The sequence below is a fragment of the Convolutriloba macropyga genome, chromosome 12 (assembly GCF_964194025.1).
Source record: "Convolutriloba macropyga chromosome 12, txConMacr16.3, whole genome shotgun sequence".
Taxonomy (NCBI): domain Eukaryota; kingdom Metazoa; phylum Xenacoelomorpha; order Acoela; family Convolutidae; genus Convolutriloba; species Convolutriloba macropyga.
This window is the reverse complement of record NC_134479.1, coordinates 31,785,069-31,808,692: the sequence shown is the minus strand read 5'-3', so window position 1 is coordinate 31,808,692 and position 23,624 is coordinate 31,785,069. Positions and strand designations below refer to the sequence as shown.

The window sequence follows — 23,624 nt, the reverse complement described above, 5'->3', positions numbered from 1 at the left end:
TTATCAGATTATTGACAGTTCTCATGTCACCTTATTTGCATTCAAAATTAGGCACAATTGAACATATTAAAATCCTGAAAGATATATATCATCGTTTTAACGGCCTCGACTTTTTAAATTTATTTTGTCTCTAACTGTCATTTATGATTTGTCGGTTCGGTCGTATGAAATTTCCTGTATAGTGATAGCTTTCATTGGCTTTTCATGGAAGAATAGAAGAACCGATATTCTGATATTAATAGATAGCTGATGGCTTTCATGACTTTGAAAACAATCGTTTTCCAAAATTTAAAAAAAAAACTTTTCAATTTCGCAATTTTGTTTTTTTTTATGTTTCTTTTTGTTACCTAATCTCGTTAGTTAATTACAGGTCAAATATAACTTTTGGGTGTCAAGGGAATAAAAGGGATTGGTGTCCAAAAATCTTTTTTCTAAAGAATTTGTTATGACCTTACTGGCTTCGACATCGGTTTTTCACAAAAAAAGTAAATTAATTTGATTTTTGTCATATTTGACGTTCTTTTTGTTGATGCAAGAAACATTCTGGATAATTACAGGTCTCGAGGGCTTCCTTTTCACGAATAAACGACCCGATTTAAATAGCTCTTTTGTAATTAATGCCTTTTATGATATTGAATGTAATTTTGTTTCGAAAAAAAAATCAAAAGTATTACATACTTTAGCACTTCGCTTTTTTTGTCTACTTGTTACCTAGTGTTACTAATGAATGGCCACGTACTACATTATAGCTGTTTGAAGAAGGCGCAATCAAATATATTTTGTGTGCCAAAATTTGGCTTGACTGTTTTGACAGCGTTTTCCGGCAAGTTTCAATTGAAATTTTGTTTGTTCTTTGTTGTTCTTTTTAGCCGCTTTAAAAAATGAATAAGGACAGGTCCTAATGCCCTTCTATAGAAGCAGTGGTAATCATAAATTTGTGGTAATTTTAATTGATTCCTAATGGAATTTATTACTTTGAAGTTAACTGTTTCAAAAAAATAAGTTAATTTTTTTACCTACTGTTTTTGTTCTTTTTTGTATAATTGTTACCAAACCATTTTATGGACTGGTTGCATATGTTTTCTGGTGATTTATAAGTTATTTTTGTTTAGTTTTAGGTTTATCCGACGGTATGTTGACTTTGCTATTAAATTTAGTTTTTAAGAGGGACATAAATTTTTTGATGTAATTAATGTTTGTTGTTGTTGTTGTTTGATTTTGCTGTTCGTCTTGACTCGCTTTCTTAATATTGAGATATTACAGCCATCTAATGCATTAATATTTACTCCACTGAATTATTTGCTTGGAAGGCTATCTTATCGTTCATACAGAATTTTTTGGAAAAGACTTGGGCTTTTTCGGGATTCACAAAAAATAATTTTTGGGTTTTTCTATCTGTTCCTCATTTGGTAGACAATTATGCCATAATTGTGGATGGGCGGGTTCGGAACCTTATGTGCCATCGCACATTACCGAGCCGCCTTGTTTCCTATAAATTCCTATAGTAATAACTAGGCAGCAAATTATTGTTTCCTTTTATGTAATTGAATAAAAGTAGCTTTTGAACGTTTCCTGAGGCTAAAAAAGGTTGGGTGACCTTTCAACAATTTCTAGTCCTTTTTGGATAACTGCAAAACAAGTATTTGGCCATTTTCATCAACATTTGATCCTTTTTCATTGTTTAGAACGATATCAAGGAAGTCAACAACCTCAAACAACATAATCAGGAACTTCAGGTTCGTTCTTACCTGGTCAGAATCTTTCATGCTAAAAACAGCTCAACATTATTTGACTAATGAAATCAGTGGATAATTTCTACCACGAAGACAACAATTATTGTTTCCTTTTCTGTAATTGAATGAAAGTTAATAGCTTTCTTGGAAAGAAATTGTTTCAATAGAAAACCCACCCTATTGATGAGGCCTATTATTTTTAGCCGTTTCAATTTGGCTCTTAAAATGCTGTCGGATGCCGGAATCCCAACACTTTCTTTCTGTTAGTATTTTAAGCAACGATAAACAATATTGGCATCGAACAGTACGCTCTCTGCTGGAAATATAACATTTTAGGAGACACCTTGGTAGAATGGGAACACAGATAACTTACACAGGATAACGGTAATTTACACAGGGAAATACGATATACTCGTTGCATAATATCTTGATTTTTTCGCCGGCACATTGGACAAAATTGAACATATAAATTGGACAAAAACAGCTTTCATATAAATCTAGAAAACGCGTTTGGATTGCCCATTTATTGAATTTTTAAATTTTCAGAAACGTGTGAACGAGATGGAGCAAGTTAGAAATACGGAAGGGGACTTGAGAAGACAGTTGGACAAACTGTTATGGCTCAACCGAGAACTCACCAATCAGATTAGAGAGCGAGACGTGCAAACTGATAAACTCAAACAAGTAAGCTCTTCATGACTTTGATACTAAATACAAAAGCAAATTTTATTCTTACCAAAAATAAGAAAAACAAGACTAAGAATATACAACGCGCAACAACTTTGAGGTGAAATTTTTACTTTTCTGTTAATTGGATTCTGCGTTCTACTATGTTCTGTATTTACTATTCTTAGACAATTGTTTAGAACTCTTCTAATGCTATTTCCCTCTAGAACAAAAGCTTCTATCTCTACAAAACAATGTTTAAATCAACTGGACAAAACTATTTTCAGGACTACGAACAACTTCAGAAAGAAGACTTAGAAAAAGTGAAGCAGATTCAGAACCTGAACAAACTGCACAATTCCCAACATCTTCAGGCACCGAAAGCCAATGCGAGACCCTATTCCCCAGCTCAATTAAGTCCACGGGTACCCAATTTACCCAGTGAAAGGGATGCTCCGAGCCCAATTGGCTCAGATCAACCAAATTCTATTACGTGAGTCTCAAATATGTTTGTTCAATACATAATTTCGAATTCACGATTCACTACAAATATATTGGACTTCTAACAGACCTAATTTTTTTGCTACTGTTTATTCCCAATAGTGCAGTCACATTGTGTCAGTTTTGATAATTTTCCCCATTTAATGCATGGTTGAAAACTTCAGATTCGATGCTCTAGGTTATAACTAGCGAAACCCAGAAAACTCACGATTATCACAATAAATGACAATGAATTGTAATACCTGTTTTTAAGACTACTCAATAAACTTTATGTTTCAGTTTCAGAGTACCGTCTCTGCCGCCAATGAGATTACCGCCAAAAATGCCAAACGAAACTGAATCCTTGGAAAAAGAAGAGCTGAAACACGAAAACAATGTGCTAAAAACACAAGTACAGGTACGTAAAAAAGGCAACGAATGCTGTGCAAGTTTCCATATCACGGACAGCTAAGTCTCGATAAGAGGTTATAAAATTTTCTACATCCACGTAATTATTTTCTGCTCCTGGCAAAAAAAACTTAAGGCATGCAATTTTAATTTACGAATCACATTTCGAAGTGCGATTCAAACGTAAATACCTAACTAACAATAGCATCTTACTGTTGTCGCTTGTACCATGTTCTTAAAACTAGAACAAGACAGATTGTTTTAGAGCTTCAGCTGGGCGAAGCTCGCTTAGGCGAACAGAATTTTTGTGTTAATTGGGCAAAAATTTTGAACTCTTGTTTTGTAGACATTAAACCAATTAAAACATTGAAAGTAATTAAAACATTTAAAAGCAGTACTTCAAAATTCAACTGACACCAAAAATCACAATTTTTTTAATATTGAGCATTTGCAGCATTTCAGTTTAGGTCCACCAAGCAATTATTATTTTTTTTAATCTTCAAAAATGTAAATTTAAAGTTATAACCACAACAAGAACGTTTGGTTAAATATTTACATTTTCAAAATCGCCTCGTAAATATATGAATAGTTTGGTCTTTATACTTCAGTAGAAAAATTTCCTAAAGCCTCTTACTTGTCTATCTATTGGAACACGTTCATGCAGTTTGACCATTTCGCTGCTTAGTTTTTCCTTAAGTTTGTTTTTAGTTTTCTCTTTTCGGATTTCAATTGGCAAATTATTCCATTTCCTAGAAAAATTTCTGATCAGTGACCTGTCACTCCATTTGGATTGGCACTTATTCTTTGGAAAAAACTGGACAGTTCTGCAGTTTTTGGTCAATTCGTACTTTTCAAGAATCCTGAAAGAGGAGTTTTTGGTTTCTCGACTACTCTGTTTATATTGTGAGAGGAGGTCAAAAAAATTAAGAAGACAAACTTTTTTAATGAAAAGCTCTGCTGGTAAAATTTTGTCTTTCAGTAATAGATCTCTTGCACTGTCAAACTTTTTGCGCACGCAGGTGGCAAACCTTTATTCCCCAATTTATTTGTTTATTAACTCTTTGAAGTGACATAACCGACAAAGATTGAAAAAAAAATTGCACTGAAATTGAGATGGGACAAAACAAGTGATTTAAAAAGAACGATTCTTGCTTTTAGTGGTAGAAAATGTCTTTTTAAGTAAATTGACCTAATAGCATTTGCCATTTTTGTTAATGTTTTGTTCAGCTGAATGTCAAAATTTAGATTGTTATCAATCATTATACCTAAATAACGACAACTTGTTTTTGGCTCTATGAAAATTCCATTATAATGAAATTGTTCAATTTTTGATTCACCATTTTTTGAAAAAAACCACAATTTCTGTTTTATCTCTGTTTAAAGTTAGCATATTTTGCCTCATATAACTGTCAGTACTTTCAAGTACACTGTTAATTTCGCATAAGAGATTTTCATCGGATTTGGAATGACAAATAATGCATGTGTCATCTGCAAACTGTAAAACGTCCTCTTTTTTTCATTTTTTCAGGGAAGTCGTTGATATACATTAAAAAAATTAAAGGTCCGAGAACTGTTCCTTGAGGTACTCCGTGATTTATTGTCACCCAGTTCGAATATTCTATGCCGTTCTTTACGCATTGTTTTCTGTTAGACAAAAACGATTCTAGCATTGCAATTGATTCCGTACTAAATCCATATTTAGTAATTTTTTCGAGAAAAATTTTGTGAGATATTGAGTTAAAAGCTTTGGCTAAATCCAAGAATATACTAACAACGGTTTCGTTTTCTTCTAACAAACTATTCACTGATTCTGTCAACGAAATTACTGTCATTCGAAAATTTTCTTTTCAGAAACCCAAACTGATTTTTAATGATTATTTTATACTTTTCAACATGTTCTAGCATTTGTTGGAGCAAAAGTCTTTCAAAAATTTTCGCAAGAGTCGGTGTAACTGAAATTGGTCTGTAGTTTCCTGCTTCCAGTGGATCCCCTTTTTTGTAAATTGGAGTTACATATGCTTTTTTAAATATGTCAGGAAAAATGTTTTTTGATATACATTCGTTTATTGCAAACTGTAGATGTGTTCCAATAGACATTTTGCTACACTTGAAGGACCATGTAGTAAGTAATCCAGGACCCGCTGCTTTGTTTTGTGGTAATTGTTCAATTACAGTAAACAGTTCTTTTCTCGTTATATGTCTAAAGGAAAACTCAGTTTTGTCAAAAGCAAAGTCCGGTAGCTCAATCTTTTCTGTCTCGCCTTCGTATAAACCTAATTTAGAAAAACAAATATTAATTGTGTTTCTTTTTTGTCTTTTAAGATATCTTGGTTGAACCGAATTCTAGAAATTTCGCCGTTTTTATCCTCGTGTTTTATTTTTGTTTTAATGAATTTCCACTGTTGTTTTGAATCGGGAAGACTTACGAACAATTTCTGTGAATAATTGTGACTCGCTCTTCTAAGTAGTCTGTTTGTATGGTTTCTTATTCTTTTGTATGAGTTATATGTGTCAACGTCTGCTGTTATCTTCCAAATATTGAAAAGCCTGTGCTTTTCGTTGATTAGATTCAGAATTTTTCTGGATAACCATTTCTTTTTCGTTGATTTTGATGATGGCTCTCCTATTTTGATGGGAGCTATACTATTCAGAATTTTTTCAAACATAATTGAAAATTTTTCAAAAGTTGAGTTTGCATTGTTTTGTTGATACATGAAACTCCAATCCGCGGATGCAATTTTTTTGTTAAGATTAGCTCTAGTACATTTGCTAGTATCCCGGTAAAGCAACATTTCACTCGAATTTTCCTCTAGAATAGAGCAGTGAAAAAATGTATTATGTTTCCCCACCTATTTTTGCCAAAACCTTAAGCCCGAATATTACCTGAGTGTAAATGATTAAACCGTTTGAAAAAACAAAAAAATTTCTCATGTGCTTTGTTAAATAATTTTTATGTAAAGACCATTGATAAAATACTGTACTACGAAATGTTATCCGGTTCAAATTGAAATGTGCGACTTAAATTCTATGTCAGGATCAGAAATTGTTTCGACTAAGCGCAAAACAAATCTGAAACTCATACGATGTCACTATAACTGCTGTCTACTTGTAGATTAAGAGTCAAGAACTGGCCATGGCTAAGAAGGCAGCTGCTACTTTAGAAGATAGACAAAAACACCTGCAACAAGAGATACAAAATGCAAACGACCATCTCAAAACAGAACTAAACGCAATTACAGAACAAAGCGCCAAGATGCAGAAAACGTTGAAAGCGTGAGTGCTCATTACCTTTTCACCAACACAGTAGTAGTCGTGTTTTTAGCGAAATCGCCGCTGAACAGCATTAGGCCACAGCGGCCTGTTCTCATCTGCCTTTTTTCTTGTTATTACCACATTTCAGACTACTCTTTCATTTACTCAGAAATTAATTGCCAAAAATTTTAGCAAATTGCATATCTTCTGCACAAGAATCTTTAACAAAATCTTGATAAAACAAAGCGAGTTTGCACGTTTTATTTAACAATTTCTCAGTAAAAATTTTTGAACGGACAATTTTATATTGATACTGTCGGAAAAAATATGCAATGCCACGATTCGCATAATTGCTCCGACCCCACTTGTGGGGGAAGGAACTATATACTCAAATGACTTTTTTTTGTTCAGTCAATTTTGGCCGATTGATATATTCATCGTACAGAAATGTGATTGGTATCATTAAAAAGCTCGTCCAGCCTAGAATTTGAAATTAAAAGATTTTTTTGAATTTCGTGTTTTTCGAGGAGTTATCGAGGATTGAAGTTTTGTGTGAACACGTGATATTTGGTATGATTTCGTTCACTTTTAGTGTAAATTTTCTTCAAATTATGATCTTTTATTTAAAAATTTTTCATTTAAAATTACAATTCACGCCACAAAAGGCATCAATTTTGTATTCCTAATACACGAAAGGTGATAAAAAGACTAGTTCTGGTCTCATAGGGAAGTTTACTATAAAAAAAAATCGAATTCTATTTGAGAGCTGTTTTTTTTTAGAAAACTTCATATTTTTTAGGTCACCTAGAGACTGGTCACTTTTCATATCGATGTTTGGTTAATGATAAACCTGATTTAATGTAAAATGACGCCTAATGAACAAAAAACACGTTTTCAAGGAATCGCACACGTTATTTATGGCTTCGAATCTGAGCTTTCGTAATTTTTAATGAAATTGACTTTCTTTTTGGGGCTTTACTGAATTTTTGGAACCCTATGGTATAGAATCGTTCACTAAAAGTGCGATGGGTTTCGTAATGAGCATTAGTGAAGCTATTCAGTGCTTTGATTGGACAGCTAATGACTTTAAGACTTTATATATAAATTTTCGAAATTTTTTTATAAATATTAACCGATCATAAACTTATTTTTGTAAACTGTCAGTCGGTCTCAGTACTGAAAGGATCCCCTTACTTTCTACTGCAACCAAAACTAATCTGTTTAGCGGTTTTATCTTCTAACTATTGGTTTTATGACTTCGATGCCACAAGATTTCAAAAAAATTTAAAAATTTTTTGGATATTTTTGTATTTGTGAATCCTTTTGAAATTTTATCACATTATCCTAATTTAGATAGCTCCTAGTTGGTTTAGGGAAGAAATTCAAGGGATCATAGATAAAGTCTTCAGAGGAAAACTTATGGTTTAAATGGCTTCGACACTTTCTTCTCGCACTTCTACTAATTTTAGTTTTTGCCTGTATTTGTTGTTTTCACAGTCATAAGATTTATAGTGATATCTTATTGACTAACCATGCATGACACACATCTTTGCCAAGTCATGACTGAGCGCATTTATTGACTTCTGTTGACAGCTATTGAACTTATTGTCTGTTTTATCTTCTAACTCCTGGTTTTATGGCTTCGATGCCACAAGATTTCAAAAATTAAATTTTTGGATATTTGTGTATATTTGGTTACCGTTGAAATGTTATCTCAATATCCTATTATTGATAGCTGTCATTGATTTTGAAAAAAAAAGGTTAAATGGAGCATAGCAAAAGTTTCAGATGAAAAGATAAGGTTTAAATGGCTGCGACACTTTCTTGCACTTTTCTAATGAATTATTGGTTTCCGTATTTGTTTTTGTTCTCATAGTCATTAAACCTATTGTGATATCTTATTAATTACAGATGCATGACGACCCTTTTTGTCCTTCTATCGACTCATGACTGAGCGTATTTGTTGGCTTCTGTTGAAAGCTATTGAAATTAATGCCTGTTAAGACTTTAAAAATAATTTTTCGAAAAATTTTTGAACATTAACCAATCGTAAATTTATCTTCGTGAACTGTACGAACGTCTCAGTAATTACCTGAACTCCTTCTTTCCTACCTCAACAAAAATAATCGTATTTGCGGCTTTATCTTCTTACTATTGGTTTGATAAAACCGATGCGCGAGTTTTCTTAAAATTTTCAGACATTTGGAAAATTTTCGGATTTGTTTTTGGTTCTTCTGAAATCTCATGACATTATCCTATTATTGTTAGTTCCAATTGGCTTACAAAGGACGTTCAATTGATCATAGATAAAGTTTTCAAAGAAAAGCTTATGGTTTAAATGGCTTCGACACATTCTCGCACTTTTCTACTGAATTTTTGGTTTTTGTCTGTATTTGTTGTTGTTTTCTTAGTCAATGACTTATTGCAATGTCTTATCGTATCGATGACTTGTCAATGACCAACATCCTTGTCGTCTCATCGAGGCATAACTCTTATGCTCCCATCGAGCGCTTTTATTGCCTTTCGCTGAAAGCAATTCAGTTTAATGGCATTGATGCTACCGGTTTTCTCACCAATTTCGTGGTTTTAATGTATTTGTTCATATTTATTGATATTTTGAAGTCATATTTAAAAACAATCTTATTCTGTTAAAAATTTAATGGATGATAGTCATTACCGAAAAGCTATTTTTTAATGGCCTCGACACTTTTCTCGCCCAATTTTTTTTTGAATTAGCGGCTGTTGCCTATTTTTCAAATCTTTAGGTAGGCGCAAAATGCTGACCGGTCTCAAAAGCTTGCAATTAGTATATAAGGATTGATGTTACCTGATGCAGTCATTTTGTAGCGAATAGTCTCAAAGTTTATGATATTATACATTTTCAATGAATATTTAAACTTTTCAGTTTCTGTTGTTTTTTTCCGTCAACTTGTAGCTTATTCTCATCATTGAGAGGTCTCATTCAATTTCTTGTATTCGAAAAATTTAAATGTCCAATGATATCTTGTCGTAACTGATGATTTTTTGTGAACAATATGCGATTAAATAAAAATTTTAGTGGTGTACTTGTGTTTCTTTTTCTCTTCTTTTAGCACATTCGCGTAATAACAGATCCCAATGATTTTCAAATGTGGCCCAAATGCACTCATTTAATCTTTCATTATAATTATAATTGCATTCGTATGATGAAAATGGAAGGAAGAATACAGTGTATTCAGATAATAGCTAATGATTTTATAGGCTTAACAATGTGTTTTAGCAAATTGTTTAATTTTTTGAACTTTTCTGCTTCTGTAGTCCGTTCCTACGGCTTAATCTAACCAACGACAGGTCGTATTGGTTTCGTAATGAATGTTTAGTAAATTTATTAGGAATTATTATGTTAAAAGCTAATGATTTTTAAGACTTTAGAAATTATTTGGTTTAAAAAAATTGATTGATTTTTCAATTTCGCCTTATTATTTCCTTTCGTCGGCTTTGTTTCCTGGTCTCATTGAGGAAAATTGCCATGTGCTGTATAGTATTGACAAAGTAAATTTGTGCAGTTGAGGTTTTATACGACTGTATTTTGGCGTTGTTACTTGGTGCGTTCAAATTTAGATACTTAGTTTTTGCCATGAAAATTTTGTTTTTCTTTCCTTTGTTGTTTGTTTTTGTTCTCATAGTCATTAGACCTATTGTGATAACTTATTAATTACAGATGCATGACAACCAATTTTGTCCTTCTATAGACTCTTGACTGAGCGTATTTGTTGACTTCTGTTGAAAGATATTGAAATTAATGCTGTTAAGACTTCAAAAATTTTTCGAAAAATTTTTTTTAACATTAACAAATCGTAAACTTATCTTCGTGAACTGTACGAACGTCTCAGTAATTAGCTGCACTCCTTCTTTCCTGATTCAACAAAGAATCTTATTTGCGGCTTTATCTTCTAACTATTGGTTTAATAAAATCGATGCGCGAGTTTTCTTAAATTTTTCGGACATTTGGAAGATTTTCGGATTTGTTTTTGGTTCTTCTGAAATCTCATGATATTAATCCTATTAGTGTTAGTTCCAATTGGCTTACAAAGGACGTTCAATTGATCATAGATAAAGTTTTCAAAGAAAAGCTTGTGGTTTAAATGGCTTCGACACATTCTCGCACTTTTCTACTGAATTTTTGGTTTTTGTCTGTATTTGTTGTTGTTTTCTTAGTCAATGACTTATTGCAATGTCTTATCGTATCGATGACTTGTCAATGACCAACATCCTTGTCGTCTCATCGAGGCATAACTCTTATGCTCCCATCGAGCGCTTTTATTGCCTTTCGCTGAAAGCAATTCAGTTTAATGGCGTTGATACTACCGGTTTTCTCACCAATTTTGTGGTTTTAATGTATTTGTTCATATTTATTGATATTTTGAAGTCATATTTAAAAACAATCTTATTCTGTTAAAAATTTAATGGATGATAGTCATTACCGAAAAGCTATTTTTTAATGGCCTCGACACTTTTCTCGCCCAATTTTTTTTTGAATTAGCGGCTGTTGCCTATTTTTCAAATCTTTAGGTAGGCGCAAAATGCTGACCGGTCTCAAAAGCTTGCAATTAGTATATAAGGATTGATGTTACCTGATGCAGTCATTTTGTAGCGAATAGTCTCAAAGTTTATGATATTATACATTTTCAATGAATATTTAAACTTTTCAGTTTTTGTTGTTTTTTTCGTCAACTTGTAGCTTATTCTCATCATTGAGAGGTCTAATTCAATTTTCTGTATTCGAAAAATTTAAATGTCCAATGATATCTTGTCGTAACTGATAATTGTTTGTGGGCAATATGCGTTTAAAAATTTTAGTGGTGTACTTGTGTTTCTTTTTCTCTTCTTTTAGCACATTCGCGTAATAACAGATCCCAATGATTGGCCCAAATGCACTCATGTGGCCCAAATGCACTCATTTAATCTTTCAGTATAATTTTAGTTGCATTAGTATGACTGAAAATGGAAGGAAGAATACAGAGTATTCCGATAATAGCTAATGATTTTATAGGCTCTAATAATTTGTTTTAGCAAATTGTTTAATTTTTTTGAGTTTTTCTGCTTCTGTAGTCCGTTCCTACGGCTTAATCTAACCAACGACAGTTCCTATTGGTTTCATAATGAATGTTTAGTAAATCTATTAAGAATTATTTGGTTAAAAGCTAATAATTTTTAAGACTTTAGAAATTATTTGGTTTAAAAAAATTGATTGACTTTTCAATTTCGCCTTATTATTTCCTTTTGTCGGCTTTGTTTCCTGGTCTCATTAAGGAAAAATGCCATGTGCTGTATAGTATTGACAAAAAAAATTTGTGCAGTTGAGGTTTTATACGATTGTATTTTGGCGTTGTTACTTGGTGCGTTCAAATTTAGATACTTAGTTTTTGCCATGAAATTTTTGTTTTTCTTTCCTTTGTTGTTTGTTTTTGTTCTCATAGTCATTAGACCTTTTGTGATAACTTATTAATTACAGATGCATGACAACTATTTTTGTCCGTCTATCGACTCTTGACTGAGCGTATTTTGTTGACTTCTGTTGAAAGATATTGAAATTAATGCTGTTAAGACTTCAAAAATTTTTCGAAAAATTTTTTTTAACATTAACAAATCGTAAACTTATCTTCGTGAACTGTTTGAACGTCTCAGTAATTAGCTGAACTCCTTCTTTCCTGATTCAACAAAGAATCTTATTTGCGGCTTTATCTTCTAACTATTGGTTTAATAAAATCGATGCGCGAGTTTTCTTAAATTTTTCGGACATTTGGAAGATTTTCGGATTTGTTTTTGGTTCTTCTGAAATCTCATGATATTAATCCTATTAGTGTTAGTTCCAATTGGCTTACAAAGGACGTTCAATTGATCATAGATAAAGTTTTCAAAGAAAAGCTTGTGGTTTAAATGGCTTCGACACATTCTCGCACTTTTCTACTGAATTTTTGGTTTTTGTCTGTATTTGTTGTTGTTTTCTTAGTCAATGACTTATTGCAATGTCTTATCGTATCGATGACTTGTCAATGACCAACATCCTTGTCGTCTCATCGAGGCATAACTCTTATGCTCCCATCGAGCGCTTTTATTGCCTTTCGCTGAAAGCAATTCAGTTTAATGGCATTGATGCTACCGGTTTTCTCACCAATTTCGTGGTTTTAATGTATTTGTTCATATTTATTGATATTTTGAAGTCTTATTTAAAAACAATCTTATGCTGTTAAAAATTTAATGGATGATAGTCATTACCGAAAAGTTATTTTTTAATGGCCTCGACACTTTTCCCGCCCAATTTTTTTTTTGAATAAGCGGCTGTTGCCTATTTTTCAAATCTTTAGGTAGGCGCAAAATGCTGACCAGTCTCAAAAGCTTGCAATTAGTATATAAGGATTGATGTTACCTGACGCAGTCATTTTGTAAAGAATAGTCTCAAAGTTATGATATTATACATTTTCAATGATTATTTAAACTTTTCAGTTTTTGTTGTTTTTTTCGTCAACTTGTAGCTTATTCTCATCATTGAGAGGTCTAATTCAATTTCTTGTATTCGAAAAATTTAAATATCCAATGATATCTTGTCGTAACTGATAATTTTTTGTGGGCAATATGCGTTTAAAAATTTTAGTGGTGTACTTGTGTTTCTTTTTCTCTTCTTTTAGCACATTCGCGTAATAACAGATCCCAATGATTGGCCCAAATGCACTCATGTGGCCCAAATGCACTCATTTAATCTTTCAGTATAATTTTAGTTGCATTAGTATGACTGAAAATGGAAGGAAGAATACAGAGTATTCCGATAATAGCTAATGATTTTATAGGCTCTAATAATTTGTGTTTTAGCAAATTGTTTAATTTTTTGAGTTTTTCTGCTTCTGTAGTCCGTTCCTACGGCTTAATCTAACCAACGACAGGTCCTATTGGTTTCATAATGAATGTTTAGTAAATCTATTAAGAATTATTTTGTTAAAAGCTAATGATTTTTAAGACTTTAGAAATTATTTGGTTTAAAAAATTGATTGATTTTTCAATTTCGCCTTATTATTTCCTTTTGTCGGCTTTGTTTCCTGGTCTCATTAGGAAAATTGCCATCTGCTGTATAGTATTGACAAAGTAAATTTGTGCAGTTGAGGTTTTATACGATTGTATTTTGGCGTTGTTACTTGGTGCGTTCAAATTTAGATATTTCGTTTTTGCCGTGAAATTTTTGTTTTTCTTTCCTTTGTTGTTTGTTTTTTTTTCTCATAGTTTTTAATGAAAGATCTCGTCTGCGCTGTAATGAGGCATGGCATTATGTAGTTTAAATCTATTTTTATTATCTCTTCATTAGGTTGACATTTAAGTCAAAAGTGTAGATGAGCTCGAGTCGGAACATCATGTGCGAACGCACATTATCGAGCATCCTTGTTTGTTTAGTATACTCAATAGTTCTAGTTTTGAGGAAGTCATGAAATAATAACAAAATGATGAAACAGAACTATTTCCATCACAACTTTAGTAGCGCAATTGGCATTTATTTCCTTTAAAAAATTCTGCAAACTTAAACTGCTCATCTAGAAGCTTGAAAACTTGGTGACAGAACACAATTAACCCTTAATTTGACCTTCAGGAAAGACAGAACGTTGAGCAGTTTGAATGATGAGCTGAAGAAGAAAGACACGGACAACCAAGTTCTTCAACAGAGAATCAAAGAAGTTGAGGTAAGAATGTTCCAGAAAGTTCAAAACTCACTTTTGGTGCCTTCAGAATTAATATCGCAAACTCTAACTCTACTCAGGACCGATATGAAATACCCAATAAAACAATAGACAATAAAATAATGTCTAAATTGTCTATCCGTGTTTGATCATTACTATTTAATCAACTTTATTTAGATCCAATTTCAGGCTAACACTGTTTCAGGCTAATTTCTACGCATATATGCGTCTAACAGGCGGTTCCAGACACGACGTGCAAGCAAAAAACCGAAAGTCTGAAGACCAAGAAAAGCAAACCCGAAAATGAATGCATTTATAAATCTAGTTGATTGTGTCATTAACAAATTCCTCTTTAATTCAATTTTAATACTTTTTTTAGGATACAGAGAATCGCTCTATTAGTATGTTCTAAATTTATTTGGGGTCTAGGAACGTTAGACCAACCTGAATGTTTTCTAGCGACATCGCTGTGAAATAACAGGAAGCTCCAATGACCTTCCGCAGAAGGAAAATTTAATTCTTTCACTCAAGAAATGTATTCATTTGACACAACACTTTCACACAAAACGTATCCATCGTTGCGAATGCTTCCTATTCCGACTTAGAGGCAAAGCAAAACTTAGATGAAAAATGGGGCATGTCTGACAAATATCCACAGTATGCCACCAGAAATTGAAGCTTTTTGTTGAAATTTCTAGATGGGACGTGGTACACGAATACGCAGATATTAATGGTTTCAAATAAAGTCTGGATATGATCATGAGAAATCAAGTACATAAGTCAATTGCTCATGATTTAATGTGGTTTGAAACGAACGATTATCTGACGTTTAAAACCAAACATACCGAAGAAAAAACGTAAGGGTTTTGGTCGTTTTTGCCTAACTAAAAACGAACATACCGACACTTTTCGTACGTTTAAAAACGACGATTTCTAGACTAAGGCAGCAATTTACATGCATTTATTTTTACTTCCGTTAAAAAAAATATAAAAACAAACAACTTCATAATTTCAAATATCAGAAAAGCTATATTGTAGTTTTTGAGTTCCCTCGCACCTTTCAGTTGCCTACTTTGTAGCTCCCACAATGCCACAAAAAGTTTCACGATAAAGATTCACGTTGTAGATCTTTGAAAATTATGTTAGAGTTTAGATAGTAAACTTTAATCAAGCTCGACTGAGGGTTTCTTTAACCCTTCTACTATATAATCAGATATTCGCTGTATACTATTTTAGATTATCTTCGTCGTTGTGCGCGATATTCATGTCACAAATTTGTTTTTTTTATACAATTATGAGCAATAGGCCGTGAAACTCAAAACAATGAAAACTACGGCAATTGTTGCATTAGCAGTCTGTTCTTATATCAACCTAGTTTTTTTTAAACACTGTTGCACTTATCTGTAGTTGTTGGATATCTTTCAATTCTGATTCAATCCCATTCCCTTCCTAGAACTGATTGCCCTCCAGGCTTTACCTGTTTCTGTTTTTGAGGACGAAAAATCAAATGATATGACAAAAAAAGAAAAACGATCAGACAAAAAGTTGTAGCATGAAAAACTGCACAAAAAAGACTAGCCGGACTAAAATAATTGCATCAAATTTTGTTTGAGAGCAATTCGAACACAAAATGTAGTTTATAAACTGTAAAATTGAATAGTTCCAACTCAGTTATACGAATAAATGCCTATGAAAATGGATGAGTGGGGACGAAATCGCCAGATGCATCGCCATGGCGTAAGGATCTGATAGAGCTGCTCAACCACTTAATGCCCTCGAGGTTTCCAGGTTTAGCCTGTTCTGAGGGTTCAAACTTAAAAGCGTGAGACGAAATATTGGTCAAGCTCAGGATTAAGATGATTGCCGCAAACTTGGTTTTAGAACAATTTAGAAGACTTCAAAAAATTATCCAGAAAAAGTGTTTGTTTATTATCATTCAATGTTTCGACATAAAAACCATAACTTAGATTTGCACGAAAAAAATAAACCAATTAACGTCGACAGGATTGCTCTCGAACGACTAGTGGGACCTCAATTCTATTGCAGCCTGCTCAATCGGTTGGGGGAGTAACTAAATTCACTAAGTGGGTTTTAAATGACGTCCGTCAGAGGTTATTGTAAACCACTAACAAACTTTAGCAATTACACCAAATTTGGCGCTCTTTTCATTTGACTTTTAGAAAATTGTCGTCAATTGAGTTCAAGGGAGTAAAAATCACAAAAATGGAACAAAAACTGCCATGCAAAAATTTTGCTTAAAAAAGAATTACGTTCACACTAATTGATTCTAACTTCATTCGCAATAAGACCGATCACTTCGCTCAGCTTGGAAAAACTCAGCTTGGAACAACTCACCTTGGAACAACAAATGCCAAATTGACTTTAAATAAACTTTGGCATCAGTATTTGATCGACCAATTACTTCGTAGACAACGAAACGCCGAAATAGATAACGAGGAACTCAAACATTATACTGATTGCAACTTTCACCAACAATTATTCTGAAAAGACACTGTGTTTGTGAGTGAGAGATTTTAGGCTTCTCTGTTTAGCGCCCTTCATTGAAGGTTAGGTAGAGTGGATCACTTTCTGAACAGTGTTGCAGTTTCCAGGTTGCAGAGCAGGGTCCAGTATTAGGAGTTGACCTCTGAGTTGCAATTTTTGAAGTTATTCCAGTAAACAATTCTTAGGAATTGTTTATCAATGTCCAATAGTGCACTATTTGTGCATTTCCTAATAATATTTAGTAGAATGCTGGATCTCACCCGCAACCTTCGCATCGGACTTCATCGTGCGAGAATTAGCGATTGCCATGAGCTCAATTTGTGGTGTAGTCATTGCATTTTCATTTAACTTAATTGAGAATTTGAAGTTATTAACCTGCAATAATGTTATAACCGTTAGTATGTCATGGAGTTCGAAGGCAGATGCTTGAGTTCTGATAGCCTCTTTTTGGAAATCTCCTCCCAACTACTTAAAATCCAATCATTGTCTTTTTTCGGATAAGTTTTGTTTCTTTGCATTTAGTTTTATTTACAAACCACACCATTGAGGCGTGGCTTGTATCTGATATGCAATCCCACAAATCTTTTAATTTTGTCCTAGGTTTTGAAAAAACAGAAGCGCTACATTAAGAAAGACAACGCCTTTGGCTATTTGTTTTCCGGGAGAGTTGGGTAGACATTGTCACGCCAAGATCTTTCTGTTCAATTTTTGCTCTCGAAGAATTAAGATTTCGGGTTAAAATGATGCTCGTTTTTCTGTTGCTCTTTTACTGGTAAAATATAGAATTTGTTTTCATTCAGTTTTGTTTTGTTTTCTTTGCACCAGCATTCTAGGGCTTCAAGATCCAAGTGGATATCTGCTGGCTGTGTTATTGCCAACATAAGGTCATCAGCATATCCAAAAGCTTCGCACACTTTCACCCGCTTTAGTAGATCGTTCAAATAAATAATAAAAACCTAATAGTGTACCTAATAGAGTACCTAATAGTGATCCTTCTGCAACAATAAGAAATGGGATAATTTGGAGTTTAAATTCACTTCCTTTAACAAATTGTTTTCTGTCAGTGCAGTGGTTTGCTTTTACCCACAGGAAGTTACCACCAATCTTCAGTTCCTCAGCTTTTGCGAGTAATTGATCTCCTGGCACACTGTCTACGGCCTTTCAGAAAGTTTGAAAATCATTGTGAAATCATGTTTTTTTACTTATTCAGTCTATTGCACATATTAATACACAAAGCAAAAGTGAAAAAAGACACAACATTGTCAAACATAAACAGGCCAATTAAATTTTCCTCTCTTGTTTACAAAATCTAAATAAAAGACCTGTGAAACCAACTGTTTTGAAAAGCTAACCAGAAAAAAATTAACGACAGAAATCGGCAGAAAACTTCATGGACAGGCAAAAAATATATTTTGACAATCCATTTTTTAAATAAAATCAAAAAACGATGACAATCAAATGAAAAATTTGCGATATCTGCGAAGATGACAAACTAATGTTTCTCGCATCTCCGTAGACTGCAAAAACTTGGAAAATACAAAAATGTCGATGAATGTCCAAATAAATGAAGGTTGTTCTGCAGCTATTAAAATTGGTTAATAATCAGGACCAAAAAAACAGAAAAAAAAACATTTTTTCATAAATATTCACCTTATGAGATTAGTACTACAACAAATCTACAAACAGACAGAAAAAAGTAAAGTAACAAATGCCCCTCCCCATTACTGTGTGAATACTTTTTGGCCCAGGCCCTACCAGCTCTACGTCTTCCTAAAGCATTTCGTGTTGGTTAAATCTATCAGTAAACTTATAGTGTATACAAACATCAGCTGAGAAGAAAGCCACACATAAGACAGACATCATTATAAAACAAAAAATTAATAACAAAGTTTATGAGTCAAACTAACAGACTCCCTTCTTAAACCACAGCTCCCATTGAATCATCAAAAATTTCGCGCCGTTAAAATGCCCTAGTGCCAAAAATGCAGAGGATGGAACTCTTAGGAAAGCAAAGCTGATTTTTGTCCTTAGATACGATATGATGTCAGCCTCGATCCTTTTTTCGCGCATAGAGCTTTAATGACAGTTGTTTCTGTGCTTTTGAAGCTGATGGTCGAGCTCCATCAGTGATTGCGAAGACAAGTGGACAAATTGTTGTTTTCGCAACATCAATTAAACTTATCTCATTTTTGTTCTAATAGATTCATGGCACTTGTAGGCTTCGCTAATGCTTTCAGGGTAACTTTTTTTCCAGCAAGTTGAAATTCATTTAAGTCAAATATGTTGTTGGAAATTCAATTCCCAATTCCCAAATAGCCTTGATATCTAATCTTGCATCATGATTGTTGTTAATTCAGGGTCCCCTACAACGGCTAAAGATGAGGTTCGATATCGATATCATGACATACATTACTTAGCAAGTTCAGAGACGAATTGCGAAGTTTTTAATGTCTGATATGGGTGTATCCACCTTCCGGAAGGTAGAGGGAAAGTGCCATAGTGAAATTTTCAATGTGAACGGATAGTATTGCTTTTTGTTAAGCCAAAATGACATAGTTTCAATGACAGGAGCTCAAGCTTCACTAGCTAAATCAAAGGAGAAAATCCCTATCTTATTCAGTTCGCCCTTAATTCTCGTCTTTCTGGATTTGATAACAAGCTCTTTCTCCTTTTTTCATGTATGATTTGTTGGTTGCTTAGATCGGTTTCGGGCAGAGATAGGGATAAGGGTTTTGACAGTTGAACCGATTATTCATATTCCTTCAAATGTTCTTCAGGTTTAAAGCTACCCTCTTTTATCGGCAACGAACTGAAATTCCGTTATTTTTGATTGTAGGCCGAGTGCTTTAATGGATTAGGTAATAGCCCCTCGTTGATTGATCCTTCACATTCTGTTAACAGGTCTTCAATATTAAGTGTTTTACAAGCTAAGAAGGTCAATTGATGCAGCGCCAAATGAAATAAAGGATTTATAAAGATTTTGTGCTGAAACACTGGCATAAAAAGCCTGCTTTTAGAAAAACAATTTCTGCTCTCTTTGTCATATTTCTATAAATTTTTTTCCTGCATTATAAGAACCTATACATTACCGAGTACTCTACAACCGTCAACTATTTCCACTTTGTCATGCTCAAAAATGTGCTGTGCTTTTTCAAGGATATGGCAATCGCTATGATGGTAACCGAAATCAGGACCATGTTTTATCGATGATTCAAAAATCTTTTTCAGGAGATCAAGAGAGCCGACAGTGTAACCACCGTCTGCATACCGCTTTTGAACCGTAACGCAATCGTCACGAAGTTCAAATAAAGAGATAATGACAATTCGGTACATCGGCATCGCGTTGTGTTGTACCTTCATGAGAGACTGTTGTTTGTTTGTTAATAAACAAAATTGATGGTTCACGACATGAATTACATATGAAATGATTGAAACAAGGGTTCAACCTCTCAAGTTTTTGTAAGGCAAGAAACGGGGACCAACCGGTGAACCAACTTCTTTGATGCTCTGAATTTCTTGTGGTCAAATGTCGCTAATTGTGGGAGACATAGGTTGACTTGCATCCACAACATTAAGTTCGTTGACGACATGAGATTTCAAACTCATGAAATCCACCACTCCATTCCACCGACACCAATCGAACTGCCAAAAATTTTTTTATCATTTGTTTTTCTGCAATTCGGTTGAATTAATTTTGAATAGTGGACTGCCCCCTTTCAATCATAACTGGACGCATTCTCGCAACACACAATAGTCTGTTTTTTTGTTAGATTAGTAATATTGTACGACATGACTCAAAATTTTTGGGCAAAGAGTCGGAAAAACTAGATACATGTCAATGTTGTGTAATTTAACCCCAACCTCATCCTCATCCAAGCATTCTACCGGTTTTCATACATTCTTCACAAAATTATACAAACAAATCAACACCATATTTATACTTAACATCAATAAACCTGCACTTCCCCACAAACAAACAAAAGTAGAGTACACCAGAAAACTAAGAACTGCTAACAAACATTTACCATACTGCTAAATAAAGTTAAAACCGATAGAGGAATGTTGAATTAACAGAACGTTTTCTCAATAAATTGCTTCGTCAAGAGCTTAAAAGCTCAGTAAAATTTTTACAAAAATGCATACATACAGTAACTTGTCTTAATTATCTATATACATTTTCGAATTTTTCTAAAATTCCAAAAAGTTTTCACATTAAAATTGTTAAATTAATAAAATAACTTTAAAACTGTTAAAGTTGGTCTTTCTCGTTTTAAGTTTTCAAAGGTAGATTTTATTTTTTGTGATCGATTTAACCTTGCGCATATGCTTGTTCGAAAAAGTTTATAGGCAGAATATGTTTTCCGCACTTTATTTTTCAATGTTCATACCAGGTTTTTCTACTCGTACCGCGCATTCAGTTGCTGCTTGCGTCTTCTAATGTGTAGAGCTTCTATGGTCATGATTTTTTCGGTATTCTGGCAATTGTCTATTCTCTTATAACTAAAGCTGTTTTTGCCCAACAGCATTCCACAACATGTTGACTCACCGCTGAGTCAAATTTTGATGCTCCGAAATTTTCGTAGTCAAATGTTGACACGTTTGGCCAATATAGGTGGTATTGCATCCACAACATCTGAGTTCGTAGACCATATTAGATTTCAGATTGCCATCAAGTTAGATTTTGGGGACGGTAAACGTGATCGTAGTTTACGTGTTGGGAATATGGTTATCTTTTCGAACGTTTTTTTCTCTATTTTTTGTTTCAATTGCAGTTTGTTGTTACAGTTTTAATAATGGTTTAACATTTTTTTGCTTTAATTGTTGTCCCCTCTGTTGTACTTTCTCACCACTCTTCTTCAGTTGAGGTTTACTAAAATTGTTTTTAAAGCATCATTGATGATTCTAAAAGTCTAACCCTCAGGATATTGATTTTTTAACAATATTTTCATTTTCCTTCTGTTCTTTGTCAGAATTTTCTCATCTGCAGTTAGTTGCTTCTAAAAATGCGGTGAACAGTCCCTAATACGATATTTTCTTATGTTGGTTCAGTGCAAATCCACGGATATTCAATACAACTCACGTATCGGTTGGTGTCTTGTACCACAATTAACTTCTTTTCAGCTGTTTTCATAGATATTCATGTCTAAAAAGTTTAAAATAAAATTTTTGTCTGACCACCTCATTGTGATTTCCGATTTTATGTGAAGGTTGTTAATTTTTCTGGGCAAATTATCTGGTTCACCACTTGCATTATAATAATAACGTCTACATATCTTTCTATTAGGTGTCTTTTGGTTTCCGGATTACTATCCGTTTTGTTAACATTCAGTCAAATAGAACAATATCTCACCATGCCCTTCATTTTGGGGTAAATTTCGCAATTAGCATATTGAGAAACAAACAAACAAAAACCTGATTTTGTTAAATTTTTGATAAGTTGAACACCAAAAATCTCAGAAGAAGTTCTAGATCAGCCACACAGTCAAAAAATTTGTAATATATTTTGTTTCAAAGATTGTTGGCACTGAAGGCGGGAAAAAATACTTTGTTCTGCAGTGTTCGTCACTTTTTTGAACCAATTTTTGCTATTGCGATCAAAAATGGGGACTCCCTAGACCAAGTTTTAACATTTCACGAAGAATCAAGGATCATTATAACCCGAAAACTCATAAATGTATGCTTTTTAGTACTGTTCCCCCGACAAAACCTTACGGTTCGACAACAAATAGAGTTTTTACTGAACGGACTAACGTCCAAATGGGTTACACCGGGAATGTTTTGTAACAAAAAAGTCAACCGTAAACTACATCAAGAGAACGCACCTATTCAATATTAACTGGCTCTACAAAAAGATCCTCGGTGAAAAGTCATAGGCCAAAATTGAAGTGCAGAAAATGCCAAACGAGACCAAAAAACTCCTAGCTAGAGTCGAAGACGATACCGAAATCGGAAAAAAAGAGATCTGCACGCCTTGAAATCGCCTTAATTGTAGCAGGAATAGGACTATTCGACCGGGGCAAAGCTTTGAGCAGTGAAGGATGCGTTAGAATCACATGAAACTGTGGTTCCTGCAGGCGAACATTTCGATGCTCCGCAAAAATTGACGAATTATCTTAGAGCTCTAAAAGCTTTATTGAGTATGTCTCGGAATTTAGCACCCAAACACGTGAAAGTAACTTTATAGATGCTGACGAACTCTTTTCAAAAGTAAAACGAAATGCAAGAAAACAGAACAAAAAATGAAAACTAAATGAACAATTTGCAGCTTTAGAAAATCATAATTTGAGATTCGTCTTTGCAAGACAAAATATCATTCGAAGTAACTGGTACCTACTAAAACATCTAAGAAAATGATCAATTTAATTAAAAAAGAACAAATACTTCTTCCTGTAATACAAGTTCACGAAAGACACTAGAAAATTTGATGCAATTGAAAAAATTAAATTGCTGGCATAGCAAAAGTCAAGCCATGTTTGGCCATCAAATTTCTCTTTTTTTGTACTAGGAATGAAAATCTGCAAGAAATTAGCAGAAAAAGTGATTTTCGTTCAAGAGCAATTAAAGAAGTGAGACAAGAATAAATCTAGCCGAAAATGTGCCGCATTACTTCAAAAGAAATCAATTGCAAATAAAAAAATGAAGCCTGAGGAGGAATAAAACCATTAGTTTTTAAGGAACTACTGAAAACAGAGCTGAAATAAATATATTTCATAGATAACTCTAGAATGTTACTTTCTAGAACGTGGAGAACACAGACATTGTAGAAAAAATGAACAGAAATTATTTGTACACTTTGTAAATCCGACAATTTAACTCACTTTTTCTTTTATGTCAAAAAACCGTTTGAATAAATTTTTTCAGGTTTAAAAAACGAGTG

The 23,624-nt window shown here is 33.4% G+C and overlaps 1 protein-coding gene across 1 annotated transcript in view; it reads left to right on the top strand.

Annotated features, from left to right (window-relative positions):
* Positions 1–14,616, top strand: part of LOC142351230 (uncharacterized) — a 100,976-nt gene extending 86,360 nt beyond the window's left edge. The window contains exons 13-19 of the mRNA XM_075403366.1: positions 1,686–1,736; positions 2,280–2,417; positions 2,687–2,892; positions 3,180–3,297; positions 6,400–6,560; positions 14,155–14,245; positions 14,448–14,616. Of these exons, the coding sequence (XP_075259481.1) occupies positions 1,686–1,736; positions 2,280–2,417; positions 2,687–2,892; positions 3,180–3,297; positions 6,400–6,560; positions 14,155–14,245; positions 14,448–14,549 (867 nt within the window). The 3' untranslated portion in view covers positions 14,550–14,616. The remainder of the gene's footprint in view (positions 1–1,685; positions 1,737–2,279; positions 2,418–2,686; positions 2,893–3,179; positions 3,298–6,399; positions 6,561–14,154; positions 14,246–14,447) is intronic.
* Positions 14,617–23,624: the final 9,008 nt, after the last annotated feature.